This window comes from Sander lucioperca, chromosome 11 (genome assembly GCF_008315115.2).
Source record: "Sander lucioperca isolate FBNREF2018 chromosome 11, SLUC_FBN_1.2, whole genome shotgun sequence".
NCBI classification, from domain to species: Eukaryota; Metazoa; Chordata; class Actinopteri; order Perciformes; family Percidae; genus Sander; species Sander lucioperca.
This window is the reverse complement of record NC_050183.1, coordinates 13,867,770-13,883,785: the sequence shown is the minus strand read 5'-3', so window position 1 is coordinate 13,883,785 and position 16,016 is coordinate 13,867,770. Positions and strand designations below refer to the sequence as shown.

Below are 16,016 nucleotides of genomic sequence, written 5' to 3'. Positions count from 1 at the left end.
TCTGGAAACACTTCATCACTTCATCACGTCATCAAATGCCCCTGGACTGACTAATTCTAAGGAGAGCATACTTTCCAAATTTGAAAAACATCTAGGAATCTGCTCCAAGATGTTATCGTGGATGGCCATGTACAGATTTCTGTAGCGCTCTTGGGGATCCTGCAACTGGGTCAGATGGCATTTTCTCATGGGCTCATCTCGTGGGTCTGATCAGGGGCGTAGCACAAAATTCTGGGCCCTGTAGAAAGGTATTCTCTATGGGCTTCCTCCCCGCATCCACAGCTATTCATTCTAGCATCTTTTTGGGCCCTCCTCACATGAGGGCCCTGGGTACTCAGTCCCCCTTTCCCCCCCCAGTCCGACGCCCCTGGGTCTGATGTGAGATCTGCTGCTTTGGCATCAACAGCTTGGAAAGCCCCCTCTGACCTCTTGTCTTTGACAAATGCAAGAAGAGACTCAATTCTTTTCTTCCAGTAAAGAACATCCATCGCCCTCTGCTGGACAATATCAACGACTACAGAGGATTTGTTCCTATGTGTACAACATATGAACCCACTGGGGGGGTGCTGTGTGATTATACTATCTTTCCGGCTACTGACCGGGTGTAAAGTTCTGTTTGGGGGGTTTGGGGAGGAGCCCATTATCTTGTTGGCCTGTTTTATTATTCGTGCATGTTTAGTTTTGTGTTGGATGGGGGGGCATTGTACCAGGCTGAGATGTTGAAAGTGAGTATGGATTGGTTGAGTGATCGGTGAACCACAGTTTAAAAGTCCCTGCTGACACTAAAAGCTCTAAGTTTCCTCAACAGGTTGCTGCAGGTGGCGCTGCGTGACAAAAACAGTTTAATATTTCTATGAGAGTTTTCTATTTTGCTTTCAGGGTGTCTGTAAGTGGAATAAAGCTAATTTGGCTGCTAAATTAAACAAGAAACTGCATTTCCTGCAGAGAATGAGTGTGAATGCATCTCATGGCTTTGAAAAATTACTGCGGTTAATTTGGTCACGAAAAACTGGTATAGCTGGACGTCCCTCCACCTAGTCCTGGGTCTTCCCCGAGGCCTCCTCCCAGCTGGACGTCCCTCCACATAGTCCTGGGTCTTCCCTGAGGCCTCCTCCCAGCTGGAAGTCCCTCCACCTAGTCCTGGGTCTTCCCTGAGGCCTCCTCCCAGCTGGAAGTCCCTCCACCTAGTCCTGGGTCTTCCCTGAGGCCTCCTCTCAGCTGGAAGTCCCTCCACATAGTCCTGGGTCTTCCCCGAGGCCTCCTCCCAGCTGGACGTCCCTCCACCTAGTCCTGGGTCTTCCCTGAGACCTCTTCCCAGCTGGACGTCCCTCCACCTAGTCCTGGGTCTTCCCTGAGACCTCTTCCCAGCTGGACGTCCCTCCACCTAGTCCTGGGTCTTCCCTGAGGCCTCCTCCCAGCTGGTAGTTAATAGATGTAATAGATAATACTAATACTCAAGTCGAGTACCTTTCAAAGATATATAACTACTTTATTTTTGTAGATGTACTTAATTACTTTCCACAATAATACTTCAGTTGCAAATGAAGACATTTTTTTACAATCGATTAAAAATTCAGATTTTAGTTTTTGATAATAAACGTAAATATCTGACGTAAACAACCTATTTTACAGCATCACAAATTATTAATAAATCACACCTGTCTCTTTTCCGACAAACTCCAGTCCTCTGCTTTTGATTTTTTAGTGCTTATAACATAAAGGAGAAATCCGGCGCAAAATGAACCTAGGGGTTGATAACGTGTACCGAGTCGACCGTTCTCTGAGATATGTTTTCATGCTAATTTAATGTGACCAGTTTTAGCTCAAAGCGCTAATTAGCTTATAACGCTAGTCGTCAGAGCAGAGGGTAAAGTAAAAAGAAATCTCTATTTCTACACCACTAACAAGGCTCAAAATATCACCACACTTCCACGGTAGCATAATGAGGGTCCCTACATGTAAACCCAAGCATTGAGAACTTTGACAGATTATTATAAAGATAGTTTAGAAAGACAGTAGCGTTCACGTATACAGGCAGGCGCCATCTTGGGCAAACAGTCATGATCAGTCGAACGACGAACGCCGTGCAACCAGAGACCAGTAACATAGCTTAAACGCGGCAATTTCTTTTTACTTTAGCCATGCCTCGACGACTAGCGTTATAAGCTAATTAGCGGTTTGAGCTAAAACTGGTCACATCCGATTAGCATGAAAACATATCCCAGAGAACGGCCGACTCGGTACACGTGTTATTAACATAGACAGTATATATAATGGACCAACAGATCCCGTGTGTCTGGACGGAGACCAGTGAAGGATGTTAGAAGATCTTTCCCGGTGATGGCTGAGCGTTACTGAGCAGCCTCCAACTGAGCTTGAAGACGTAGATGTGACGTGAGCAACCTGTCTGAAAGTTGGAATTCTTCTGGTAGCTGTGCCAAGAGAAATCTCAATCATTCCCAATCTAGCAGAGACGGAGAGCGTAGGTATATGTAAGGAGATAACATAGACACAGGCTAATTATTGATCACTACAATGATAGTTAACATTAGTAATTAAACTTAAACAGCTAATGGAAGTCCAAACTGCCTGAGAGCTTCTCCTGTACTATACGGTAATTCCTCTACTATGAGACAGTAAGTCTCGTGGTTATGACCCAATCGTTAGCCTATTTTTATAAAAACGTCTGCTACGGAGCCATAACGTGAGGTACAAGGTAATGGAGCCTTTTATACATTGTCGTGTTTCTTTAGAAATAAACAACGGACAAATAGAGTCTTTAAACTCTTCAGATGTAAAGTTATTCTCTGTCAAAGTGGCGCCAAAATGAATGGCAGTCAATGGGATGTTAACGGGAGCTGATGGCTTGGTAGCATCAACCATACGAGGTTCGCGGTCCGAGGAGAAGTTTACCCCCTTGGTTATTAACCCCTACTTTCATTTTGCGCCGGAATTGTCCTTTAACACATGTTCACCTCAAGCAGAAAAACAGTCCAATAAAATCTACAGATTTTTCATGATAGTATATAATTACTATTGAAGAAATACAACTGAGACGACCATTTAAAATCATTTTATTTAGCAGAAAAACAAACAAAAGTAAAGCCATATAAACCTAAAGCAACATCATTTTGTAGCCAGTGAATCTGATGTGTACACAGACAACAAAAAAAAACATTTTTTTTTTTATATTATAACTCAAAAACCTACATTCAAGAGTCACTTTTACTGAATCATTGAAGAGTTACATTTGGTTTAAAGAACATTTTAGTAATTTAAAATATTTAATCATTAATTTACATAATTAAAGGACAGAAGATTCTGGATACTACAAAATAAAAGCATCAACACATTTCATAATAACCTGATCAGTAGTTTTGCTGTCTTTAAAGCTGCATTAATTCATATTTTTTATATTTTAAATTCAATGTACTGAGACTGTAATTTAAAAGGAGTCACCTTGAGCCTTCTTTAGCTCCTAGTTTGTGTTTTACATGGCAACTTATTTCAGAATTAATCAGTTGATTAATCGTCATTTATCACTTTGTTGGTTCCAGCTTCTCAAAAGTGAGAATTTGATGCTTTTTGACTCCACCGTGCACGGTGTTTCAGGACCCGAAATCTGGAAGCGGAGGAAGGATGTTGGGATCAAGCTTGAAGGACCAACTTGTTAAGATAATTATTTATCAAAGGATAGACAGAATCTCAAAGTAAATTTTTACTTGCGCAAGTAAAAACTTTGAGAAGAACGTCAGTGATTCTGTCTATTATTTGATAAATAATTATCTTAACACTTTTATATTGGCCAATGTTCACAACTTTAGTTGCAGCCCTAATGTCAATGTAATGTGTTTTTTTAAGGTGGTTTTGCTGCCTAAAAACAACAATTAATGCAGCTTTAAGTAGCAGAAACTGTGGAAGATACCTCCAATAAAACTTGCATACACAGATAGAAGAAAGGAAGACAGGATATAAAAATAAGCCAAAAAAAGCCCCTTAAATCAAAGAATATAAAAAAGCATGAAGGCAATAAAAAACTTTTTTTTTAAAGAATTTACAGCTTTGGATTTTCCTGATCTCATGTAAAACATAAAGCCGATTTCTGCTTAAACCAGAGTCCAGAAGCCCTGAGATCCAACATAAAGTCTATATATCACACATCGAACTTCTCGTTATACAACACAGAGACTCTTTAAGGTGATATATTCCTCTTTTATTTATAATAAGATATAAATAAATCTCCCAACTTCCACAGAGGAAGATTAATAGTACTATCGATCAGTTAGAGCTCTGACAGTCCACATCATGTGGTTGTACGGTCAGATAACCTGATGGAAAGTTCTCTTCCTTTTTATTTCCCTTCCCCTTTTTTGTCAACGGTGGATCATACAGTCACTGGGTTTTTGTATCCCATCATTTTTGTGCTGTGATCTCTGACCTCTGACATCAGCAATAATCCAAGGCCGGTGACATTTGGGAATTAGGATATTTTATTGTTGCATTCGCTGGAAGCCCTGATACACAAAGCCAACAAATTGTTATTTTTGGGGACTGTTATCAGGCCACGTTTGGGCGTTCATCGCTGACCGCCGCGGTCAAGTGGAAGGTCGGGATTTAACAGCATTTAATCTAATCTGAATCCAGGTTTAAAGTTAATATTTCATCAGCTTCTTGCCTAAAATAGTTGAACTTTAAAAAGCTTAAAAGGACGGTATAGGTATGTGACATTTAAGTTGACGTGAAGAAGTTGAAAAAGGTTAAACTTTCTGCAAATGTTCCTCAAATACGCTCGTTTTGATTCCCTCGTGAAGCAGAAGCACGGATGTGTAAACTGATCGTCAGTCAGTGGATTCACGATCTTTATGATAGGACTTAACAAGCGCCGCTACGATGGCATATAAAATTGGGAAATATCCATCCAATGGAAACTGAATTGCGTGCTTGACATCATAGTCTGGTTTACACAGATCCCAGGAAGTGGGCGGGGCTTTGAAGCCAATTCGACATAGTGGCCAAACCGTGGAATTACGACAGTCGAGTCTGTCACGTTATGCACTCTGGCGCAAAAATACTTTTTTTCCATTGACTTACAGGGCATAAGTGAAGTCTGTAAATCAGTGGATACATTTATTTAAGCGCCACAACTCAATCGAAATGACTCGTTTCGCTACCAACTCAGTTGTAGTGATTTTGTCATCGTGATTATAACATTATGACTTTATTACTGCAGCACAGCAGCCTTGATTAAATAACTTTTGTACTCTTTCAGTGGTCTGACAACACAAACAGCAAATGAGGATAACTATAGCGTGGATTTGAAGAAGAGATATGTGTCCACTGTGGACAGATGTACACAGTGGACGCAAATCTCAACTTTTCTAGAGACTGTAAAGACGCAAAGCGTTGGATCAGTCATCCATTGGCGGCGTTCGTTGTTTAAGGTCAGCTTTGTGTATCAGGGCACTTAATCTGGACAAGAACGTCAGCCTGGTATTAAAAAAATACGAGGCTTAAACCAGCTGCTACACACAAAAGACTTTGGTGAAGCTCCAGCCAGACCAGCTCTTTTACAACCAGACAACATCTCACAGAGAACAGTTATCGCTGCGAGATTCAAGTCTGGAAATCGTAATTCTGCAACAACACAGACTAGTTATAGCATCCGATTTATTCAGACGCTGGGTTTGTTAGATAGTTTGGGAGAAATCTGGTGCTTTCAGAACTGCAGCCATGTTCTTCCAGTTCAACACTGGGAACAAAGACTTTATTTTAATAACCATTTGACATGCGCATAGTCCCAGAGGTCTGAAAACACACTATCAACTTTCAGTGTGAATTTCATAAGCACTCACACATGACAATGCGTTCTCGGTTAGTTCTTTGTTGGTTAGATTTGGGCAGGGTAAGACTTTCGAGAGGAAGTACTGAAGAGGAAGTCAGTGAGAGCTTGTAAAGTATTGAGTGTTTCTCAATGAACTTCATGATTCACTGCCGCAAACCGCGAGGGCGAAAATAAATCTTTGAGTGGATATTGCAAGATTAGATTTGGGGAATATTAAGAGAATGTGTCGACATTTAGAACCAATTTCTTTCTCAGTATTCCCTTTTAGACCATATTTTGATGGTTAACTAGGCCAGATCATCTGTTTTAACCCATTTTTGGGGTTCGGGCGAATACCGAATCCACTGGTTAAGATTCTGCCGAATCCGAAACCGAATACCGAATCCTCTTCCCATCCTCAGTCCATTAACACAGTAAACACATTAATGAAATAAACGGTGACCTTTCCTTTGCCGACTTCGTCACTTTGTAGGGTTCATAAAACGTCTTAGCGCCCAATCACACCATCATTTCTAACAAAGCTTCAGAAGAAGTGTATAGATCAGTGGATGGACTTGCAGCGGCGAAGTAAACACGTATTCACACGGTTTCCTATTTGCAAACAGTCAAGACAGTCCTGACATTTTGAGGGAACGGATAGCCAGAGAGTCTAAAATGGAGCCAGCTATTGAAAAATTATTTTACACTAGCTGTCTCTAACAGAGTATCGTCCTCTGCTCCACAAAAGAGATGTGGCGTGATTTCGATTGTCAATTTAGCAATTGAGCTAGCAAGTTTGCTAATTGATAGTTAGCTGGGGGTTAGCCTTATGTTCCCACAGCCCTATGTTTCCACATTTCTAAGATTATTATTAAAATTAGGCCCTATGTTCCCACAGCCCTATGTTCCCACATTTCTAGGACATTTTCAAAATTAGGTCTTGTGTTCCTACATTTCCCTTCAATTTAAGCCCTATCCTCCCACAACATTTTTTAGAGTTAGGGGGATCAAATCTGATACAAATTTATGAAAAAGGAAATGTAGGAACATAGGGCTGTGGGAACACAGGCACGCTCCCGTTAGATGGTAGCAGGGAAGCTAACATTGCGTGTTGTGCTGCATTACAGTCAGAGTCGGAGGTCAGAATATCCCAGTTGAAACGTCACAACTTCTGACCCTCCAAGCGTTCCAGGTGCGTGACGCCAAACGTAAACGTAAAACATGGCTGACCGTGACAAACTGATGTTTCTTTGGCAAGTGTAACGTTACAAACAATCAAACTCAGCAGCGCAGCCTCCTTGTAAATATAAACCATAGATATAAACAAGACAACGGAGAAAAAAGAAACAGGCAAAAAAAAACGGGTTGAAACGTCATGATTGACAGCTGGGATTGGCTCACGATTGGGCGGACACGTGTATCGGTGGGACTTCGATACTGCGGCTCCAGATAGTTATTCGGGGCTATAAAAACAGGCTGAAACGTCATGATTCACAGCTGGGATTGGCTCGCAAATTTTTCGGCAGGTCTTGGAAACCGCGGCTCTACTACTGCTCAAACTCTGGCTCTCCAAAATTACCAGATGGCAGAGCCCGTATTGCCGATATTTTAACTTCACTTTTGTACAGCGGGAGAAAGCGGAGACTAGTCGTCCATCTAGTTTATGGCTTGAACACATTACCCAGGTGGTTGAGCTTCCCTTCGAAGTTTTTCTGTAAATTCTGGTCCCTTTAAACGGCTAAAAACATAATTCTGGACTGGCTCCTATTTAGGTGTTAACACCAAAATGATCCTGAAACTTGTGAAAGGTCTGTCCTGGTCTAACCACAGACAGGACAAACGCTACAGCTCATTTACAATATGATACGATATGTAAAAAAGATCCGTTACCCAGAAACATTCAGGCCTCAAAAGCACCATTTTAAAACGGAAAATTATTTCCTTTTTTAAATTTTTTTTTTATGGTATCCTCACATCGTGGTATGTTAGTGAACACACCAGGATGTATGTAACAGGATGTAACATCTGTAAAAACGTGGTCGTCTCTTTTTGGGCTCCTGGACTTCGGAACAACCTCCCTAAAAAGGTTTAAAAACTCTTCTTATGAAACACATTACATGTTTCCTCTTCCTTTCTCTGAAGCTCTATTACTGACAAAATATATAATATTTAGACATATCTATTATTATTATTATTATTATTATTATTATTATTATTATGAAAATATATTTTAGTCCTTACAATACATACACACATTTAGACTAGAGGTAGTAAGTTTTCATCCTTCTTAAGCCTCTGTTTAGTTGTGCTGAATTGACTCATATATATATTTATATTATACAATCTGGTTTTTTGCAGGAGTGTATGAAGCGCTCATTTCCGCAGATTCTCGTCTTGTGCATTTTCCAGTTTTCCAGAAGTACCAACCCCCAAAGACGGCGACTCCAAGAACAAGAAGACTGCTGACACACAGACCTAGCGCCAGAAGGGACAGACACAAATTCTCAGTGAAGCAGATCAGCGTGGCGTTCACTGCAAGGAGACAAAGACGAGAAGAAACATGTTATTATTTAGTTCACTGTTCGTACATGAATCTACGTACAAAAGTAATCCACTGTAATTCAAAATGTAATTCTGTAACCATGAAGAAAACAGGTCTCGATGGTGTTTTAAGCCCCCAATGTCTCCTTCCAGGCAGCGCTGCGACCGTTGACTTCAAGGCACCTAACCTTAACCCTAACCCTAACCCTAACCTTAACCTTAACCCTAACCACAACCATAACCTTAACCCTAACCCTAACCATAACCATAACCATAATCATTGCCTAATCGACTTCAAGGCACCTAACCCTAACCATAACCGTTGCCTAATCCTAGTGCCTTCCAGGCAGCGCTGCCAGCAAGGAGAAGTTGGGAGCTTAAAACACTGATAAACGAAAACAGGAGGAGCAGATTAAGACCCATATTTAAGTTTCTTGTGAGACGGCGGCCTCTGCTGGCCGTGGGAATTATGATGGGAGCAATGTATGAAGTAAGGAGACGAGGTATGAAGAGCAACAAAGGCTGTGTTAGAAACCGTTCCCTATCATGGAAATAATGCAGTAGTTTTGGTAGTTTTGGTCGGCCTGTTATCATGAACCATTTGTTGAAAAAGCTACGAAAAGTTAAGCACTGTAATTCGTAAGCATTCCACGTTAACATACAGGACAACCAGCAGCTCCCGGTTCTTTGTACCCGGATTGAAGTCACCTGTTTTCGGGTAACTGAACCACCAACTACCGCTGATACAACGGAGGTCCGTAGCGGTGTAAACAATTAGCAATTGGCACTCGGTGTCATGGAGCTCGTAGCCAGCCGTCGTCATGTGACCTGCCAGCGGTCTCATAATTTCGTGGTCTTTGGTGTTTTGTGCCCCCAACGTCTACTCCCAGGCAGTGCGGCAATGGTTATGTTTAGGGTTAAGGTTAGGGTTAGCTGCCTGGAAGGCGCCGTTGGAGGCAAAAAACACCATTGAGCTAATTTCGTACAATATCATACGAACTCTTTTATGAGAATACATTGTTTTGGTACCTGAGACGGTCTTAAAACAGGTGCCGTTTCATAATGGTAAATAGTCATATTTCGTAAAATATCATACTTGTAAGTTAACTTAGGGACGTCACATATTTACCTACGGAAGGACTTATTTTAGGGATCCTTTCCATAATGTTGTCAGACGAACACCGTGCCACCAGTAACCAGTAACATAGCTCAAACACGGCGTTCGTCATTAGACTGGTCATGACTGTTATCCAAGATGGCGGCCGCATGTAAACATTGATGCTACTATCTTTGTAATAAACTGTCTGTACACTTACAAAGTTCTCAATGCTTCGGTTTGCATGTAGGGACCTTCATTATGCTACCGTGGAAGTGTGGTGCTATTCTGAGCCTTGTTAGTGGTGTAGAAATAGTGATTAGCTGCTAACGCTAGCTAACCACCGGTTTGTTGTAGCTATTTTCAAGCTAGAGACACATCCGATTAGCATGAAAACATGTCCCAGAGAACGGTCGACTCGATACACATATGTTATTAACCCCTAGGTTCATTTTGTGCCAGAATTGTCCTTTAAAATAATAATCTGAGAACTTTTAGTGGACGGAAACTGAAGGTGTGCGATTGTCCTGTAGGGTTACATTACAGCGTGTTTTGTCTTGTTCTTCCCCTCAGTCAGTTAGACACAAAATCATGGCGGAAAATATGGTCCAGGTTGAAGAAAACCCTAAATTAACCTTTGACCCTCGTGAACTTGGTGTTCTGGGTCAAAATTGAAAAGTTTTTGTCACATTTTTCAACACTTTGTTTTAAAATTCATGGTCAATAAACCTAATTTTTGATATTTTAAAACATTTTTTAGTTGGGGAAAAAAAGCAGAAATTATGAATTATTTTGACTAATAGTTAAGATCAGAGGATGTCAGGGTTAGTGAATCACAGTTTATGTCAAAGTTTAGTCAGGAGACTGTTTTAAAGCATTAGTGCGTAACTTTTTGATATTCTTGAACGTCTGTTACATTCAAGCCAAATGAGTTGCTACAAAGCTAATTAAGACTATCAGCTCCACACAACTCTCTCTGTGTTTCTCAGAGTGACTATGTTCAGAAGATTGTGGTGTCCGGCGACTCTCCCGCACAGAAACTTGAGTGAAGATAATGACCTCTTTGGAAGAGTCCATCATGTTTTTTGAATCCTCCATGCATAGGCGCCAATTTATGTTTTCCTCCGTAAAAAAGTAGTCAAAAAAAGTTTGCATTTCAGAACCTTAGGAAATGGACAGTGGCCGACACGAACACACACGCCTATTAACTCGATAATAAAGCCGTAAAGTAGACTATCTTTCAACTCAGGACAGCGCCACTTCTCACAAATACAGATAGAATTGGAGATGAAAAGTTTAACTGACACGTAACCACGATCAGCTTCGTGGGAAATTAAGAATCACCAAAGAGGCGTTTTCATCCGAGAGACGCTGTGATTGGTGGATAGGATATGGAGCAGGGGACTGACAGCGACATAACCAATCACACTTTGACAGACGCTCCACTTAGCACCAACTGCAATGTTTAATTTGAAATGAATGTAGCCTACTGGTAGTCTGGCACACGTGGGTGCTCAGTATTTGCTCAGTACTGGTGCCTATGCCTCCATGTCGTCCTTGGAGACTAGTAACTGTGTGGAGGAGGAGGGGTGCGCGATCACAGAAGGCTTGTATCATGTGGAAGCGCTGACAGTTTTGTTGTCATTAATTAGAATTCCTCATGGGGGAGACAGAAACTACGCACTGTAGCTTTATAACCATTAAAAAAATTAAAATGCTATAAAATTGAATAAAGCACCCAAAATTCAATGAAAGTAGTCATTATTTTTACCTGCGAAGAATGTTGTATTTGTTCCAAAGAACGTGCATGCATGCATCCATGTTATTTTTTGGGCAATTTTGTTGAAAGAAACCCATATTTCTGATATAAAAAAAACTTTGAAAATGGGTCAAATTTGACCCGAGGAAAACACAAAGCTTAAAGAATTATACATTTTAACCTACAGAAATTACAAGTTCACATTTGATAAAGAACAACGTGGCAAAGTGTGTCAGTGAGGATCAAATCTCACATCTGGGCACTGATGAGTGTGCTAAAAATATATACACCATGTGAGAAAACCACAGATCTCCTGATACTGTAACACATCAACTTCTCAGAAAATCAAGACCAGGTTTCTTGGCACAGACTGAAGATTACAAACCACAGAGGGGGATTTCATTTGCCAACCGCCTCCTGCACGATTGTTATGAGAAACAAACCAAACAGGGTGTGACCTTTTCTTTTCCTCTGCCTCGGTTTTCTTCTAAACTTCCCCGTTATTCCAAAACTCTTTATCTGCAAACTATTTCACAGTTTGAGGCTCGAAAAGGAGAAGTCAACATGCTCAACTCTAACAAATATACTGTAGGAAATTCACTTAAAATCTTATGTTGTCGTGGCCGGGTTGGATCAGTGGGTAGAGCAGGCGCACATGGAGGTTTATGCCTCGACGCAGAGGTCCGGGGTTTGAGTCTAACTTGTGACCATTTCCTGCATGTCTTCCCCCCCCTCTCTCTCCCCTTTCTCACCTAGCTGTCCTGTCAAATTAAAGGCGGAAAAGCTCAAAAAATAATATTTAAAAAACCATGAACCTTCCGGGTGTAAATTGAAAATTATCTATGGTATTTTTGTCGCTTTTTCCAATGTTTTTGATGCTTTTTATAACTTTTTTGTCACTTCTGTTAACACTATTTTATATTCATGGTCAATAAACCTAGTACATATGACATTTTACCTAATTTTTTTGTTTAAAAAAAAGCTGAAATTATGAATTATTTTGCATAATAGTTAAGATAAGGAGGATGTTGAGTGAATCACAGACTGGTATCTGTCAAAGTTTAGTCAGGAGACTGTTTCGAAACCATTTAAACTTGTTTTTTAATGCTAAAAAAATTAATAAAACACCCAAAATTCAATGAAAGTAATCATTGATTTTACCTGCGAAGATCGTTGTATGGAATACATCCATGCATCCATGTTATTTTTGGGCAATTTAGTTTAAAAAAAAAAAATCTAGACGCACCCTAGCAGCAGCAAATGTAATTTGCAGCCAGGGTCGTCTAGCAACTCTCCGTTGGCTTGCGAGTTGGAAAAACCAAACTCTAGTCAGGCCAATCACATCATGTATAGAGTCGGTGGGCGGGGCTTAACATAATGACGGCAGAGTTGCGACGGTTCTGCGTGAATTCCCTGCAACTTGAAAACAAAGAAGATGGCTGCTGCTGCTGGTGAACAGCGGTCTTTGGAATCGGCTTTGGCCGCGACTCTGGAAGACTTGGAGTTCAGCTTTTCTTTGAGAAAAGAACAAAGAACGGCCCTGAAGTCATTCTTAAAAAAGGAAGATGTGTTCGGAGTTTAAAGTTTAATCTATCAACTAGCGTTGCTCTGGTTGGTTGTAGAGCTATCAATATGACAATATGGACGCTTGGTCAGGTGCCTTTGTCGTTCTTATTGACGCTAAAAGTCTCCTTTAGCGCTATAAGTAAATGCGCTTGGTCGGGACTATTGCCGTCCCTTTAGCGCTATAAGTAACGCGCTTGGTCGGGACTATCGCCGTCCCTTTAGCGCTATAAGTAACGCGCTTGGTCGGGACTATCGCCGTCCCTTTAGCGCTATAAGTAACGCGCTTGGTCGGGACTATCGCCGTCCCTTTAGTGCTATAAGTAAATGCGCTTGGTCGGGACTATTGCCGTCCCTTTTGACGCAGCTATGTTAAGGAAAAGGTCGTGGGTGGGCTTGTGGTTCCGTGACAAACGGGAACTACGGTACGGTTGGGTTTAGGAAAGGGTCGTGGGTGGGCGTACGGTTCCGTTACACGTGGGAAGAACGGTACGGTTGGGTTTAGGAAAGGGTCGTGGGTGGGCTTAGGGTTCTTTGACACGCATCCCGCGTGTCACAGAACCGTAAGCCAAGTAAAATAGCGACTATAGCAAGCGTAACAAGCAGGACACAAACCCCGTTCTCCTGGGTGAAAGTCCGGTGTTTAACCCATCCACCCCCCCAACAGACCTCCTTACATACTACTCGCTAAATCCTATCTAACTGCTGCTCTCCCCGGTGCGTTACACCAGTGGTTCCCAACCTTTTTTCCTTGGCGCCCCCCTACTTATATCTAAGAAAAGCTGAGCCCCCCCTCCGAAACCGAAGTTGAGGTAACTTTCCCTTACTTTCTTTTTTGATACAGAGGAGTTATCAGCACTTTTACGTTTGTCCGCCATGTTTCATTCATAAAATAGTGATGCCGTGGCGGCAGGAAAAACGAGGATGATAGCAGCTAGCAGCTAGCAGCTAGCAGCTAGCAGCTGACCTGATGACAGCAGGGTCCCAGGTTAAGAGGTCCCGGAGGTTTGGCCTACTAAGTAGCCTGCCTACAATTTTAAGCGAGAACAAAAATATATAGTTTTTATACAGACTTTTGTATACATTATATATTCTAGTGTATTATCATAATTTGTTTAACATGTGCAAATATTATTTTTTTTTTTTACCTCAACCTCAAACCAGATAAAGACTTGCGCCCCCCCTGTGATCTTTGCCGCCCCCCTTAGGGGTCCCCGGACCCCAGGTTGGGAACCACCGCGTTACACAAACATGCTGAAAGACGCCTTTTTCGTTGCATCAGACGCTGACAGCCACTGTCCAAACGTTCTTGCTCCTTATTAAAGCTGTGTGATGTTCAGCCACCACGTACGTTATATAAACTCAGCAGCAACAACAACAAACGTCTCTTTTGCAGGATACTCTATTATACTGACCTGAACACATTGAAAAACACGCCTCTTCAGATTAGCCTTCCACATACAATAGTCTTACATTTCTCACCTGATAGTTACTGGTTTTAATATGCTTGTTTTATGTATTGCTTATTTGTTTTTAATGTGATATATGTGCTGGTTTTTACTGTAAAGTGTCTTTGAGTACCATGTAAAGCACTATATAAATAAAATGTATTATTATTATTATTACTATAAAGATAATTTTGTAATAATCCAAATAACTTTACAGATCTTTATTGTAAAGGGTTTAAACAATGTTTTACTCCCATTTTTGTTAGTCACACGTCTGTGAAACTTGTTCACTTCATGTCTTAATCGTTAAATATTTTAATGTTCATACAAATATTTATATGTGTTAAGTTCACTTAAAATATAAAAGCAGTTAAAAGTGAGAGGTTTCGTTTTTTTGGAGTTTATACTGGTGGTTTTTGGTTGTGGTTTTAAACATGTGGTTAACGTTGTGAAATGGTCCCAGTTTGGTTAGGGTTTCAGACACCTAAACTACACGTGTTGACACTTATACGAGGCGTGTTGTGGTTGAGCTGTGGCTCCGTCATACTTTTGAATTGCAGCCAACGGATGACTATGTGTATTAAGCACACTTTAAGATAAGACTTTATTAATCCCACACTGGGGAAATTCCTGTGCTACAGTACACACATCAGAATAACACCAATACACATTAAGTAGACATAGGAGAAAAAATTATATTAGTTATAATAATAATAGAAATAACACAATCATATTTACACAATGAACACCCTTATATAAACAGACAGTATATAAACACAGATATACAGATGAATAGAAATGACATATTGCACAGTTGGAGGTGACAAAGAGTGATTTAAAGGTGCTGTAGGTAGGATTGGGAAGATCCAGGACTTTCTGCTAAAGCCCAAAACGGTCTCCTAATCCCATCCACCCACAAGGGAGAATGAATGTGTGTGCATGAGCAGTGATTGACACGCAGTTAGACACCCCCCCCCCCCCCCCGGCCCTGATTGGTGCACCTGAACAGAGAGCGGTGGATTTTTGGAAATCACACTACAGGCTGTAGGTGTAGCCAGAGGAGCTGGATTATTTAAATGACCTGCTTCATGTAGTTCTACTGGAACATAGGGTCAGTTTCAGCAAATATGACAGAAAGTTAGTTTTATAAGTCTTACCTACTGCACCTTTAAGTGAGGATCTAAAACCACAAACTGCAGTGAAGTTGGTGAGGAAACATGTGGAGACTCACCAGTGGTTGGGGGATCCAAGTCCTTGAGATCCAAGACAGCGCTGCAGTTGACTAGAAAACACAAGAAATGTGGAGCCCACATTAGTAAATGTGTTGAGATCATGGGCGTCCGAGCCAGCAGGGTTTCCGCGGGGTCTTATTTTATTTTTATTTTATTGGTTTATTTGATAGGGACCATGCATATTTATGAACAGTATTGTATAAAAACTCCATGTAAATATGCCAGAATTAGTAAAAATAACTAGCACAAACTGCAGTCCCTAGGCAGGTGACATATAGGACTAACATAGAGACTGGGGGGGCAAATGACATCCAGCAAAGGGCCGCAAGGCGGAGCCGAACCTGCGGCCGCTGCGTTGAGGAGGTAACCTCTATACATGGGCGTGTCCTCTACCAGGTGAGCTACCCAGGCGCCCATAAGACTTAGGGCCTTATTTTAACGGTCTAACGATTTAACATTTAAGGCGTGTCCAAATCCACTTTTGCTAGTTTGACGGTGAAAAAAGGGTCCGTGTGCCGGGTGCATGGTTCTAAAGGGTTGTACTTAGTGTCTACAT

The 16,016-nt window shown here is 41.2% G+C and overlaps 1 protein-coding gene and 1 long non-coding RNA gene across 3 annotated transcripts in view; both read right to left on the bottom strand.

The window, feature by feature from the left end:
* Positions 1-3,057: 3,057 nt before the first annotated feature.
* LOC116059128 lies at positions 3,058-6,738 on the bottom strand. Its single transcript, XR_004107224.2, has 2 exons — positions 3,795-6,738; positions 3,058-3,581 (listed from the first exon to the last, which is right to left on the bottom strand). It is a non-coding gene; the product is annotated as an uncharacterized LOC116059128 (long non-coding RNA).
* Positions 6,739-7,070: 332 nt separating this feature from the next.
* LOC116059116 overlaps positions 7,071-16,016 on the bottom strand; it is a 21,226-nt gene continuing 12,280 nt past the window's right edge. For both annotated transcript variants that reach the window (XM_031312076.2, XM_031312075.2), the window contains exons 5-6: positions 15,460-15,510; positions 7,071-8,353 (exon numbers count right to left, since the gene is read on the bottom strand). In XM_031312076.2, the coding sequence (XP_031167936.1) occupies positions 8,157-8,353; positions 15,460-15,510 (248 nt within the window). In that variant the 3' untranslated portion in view covers positions 7,071-8,156. The remainder of the gene's footprint in view (positions 8,354-15,459; positions 15,511-16,016) is intronic.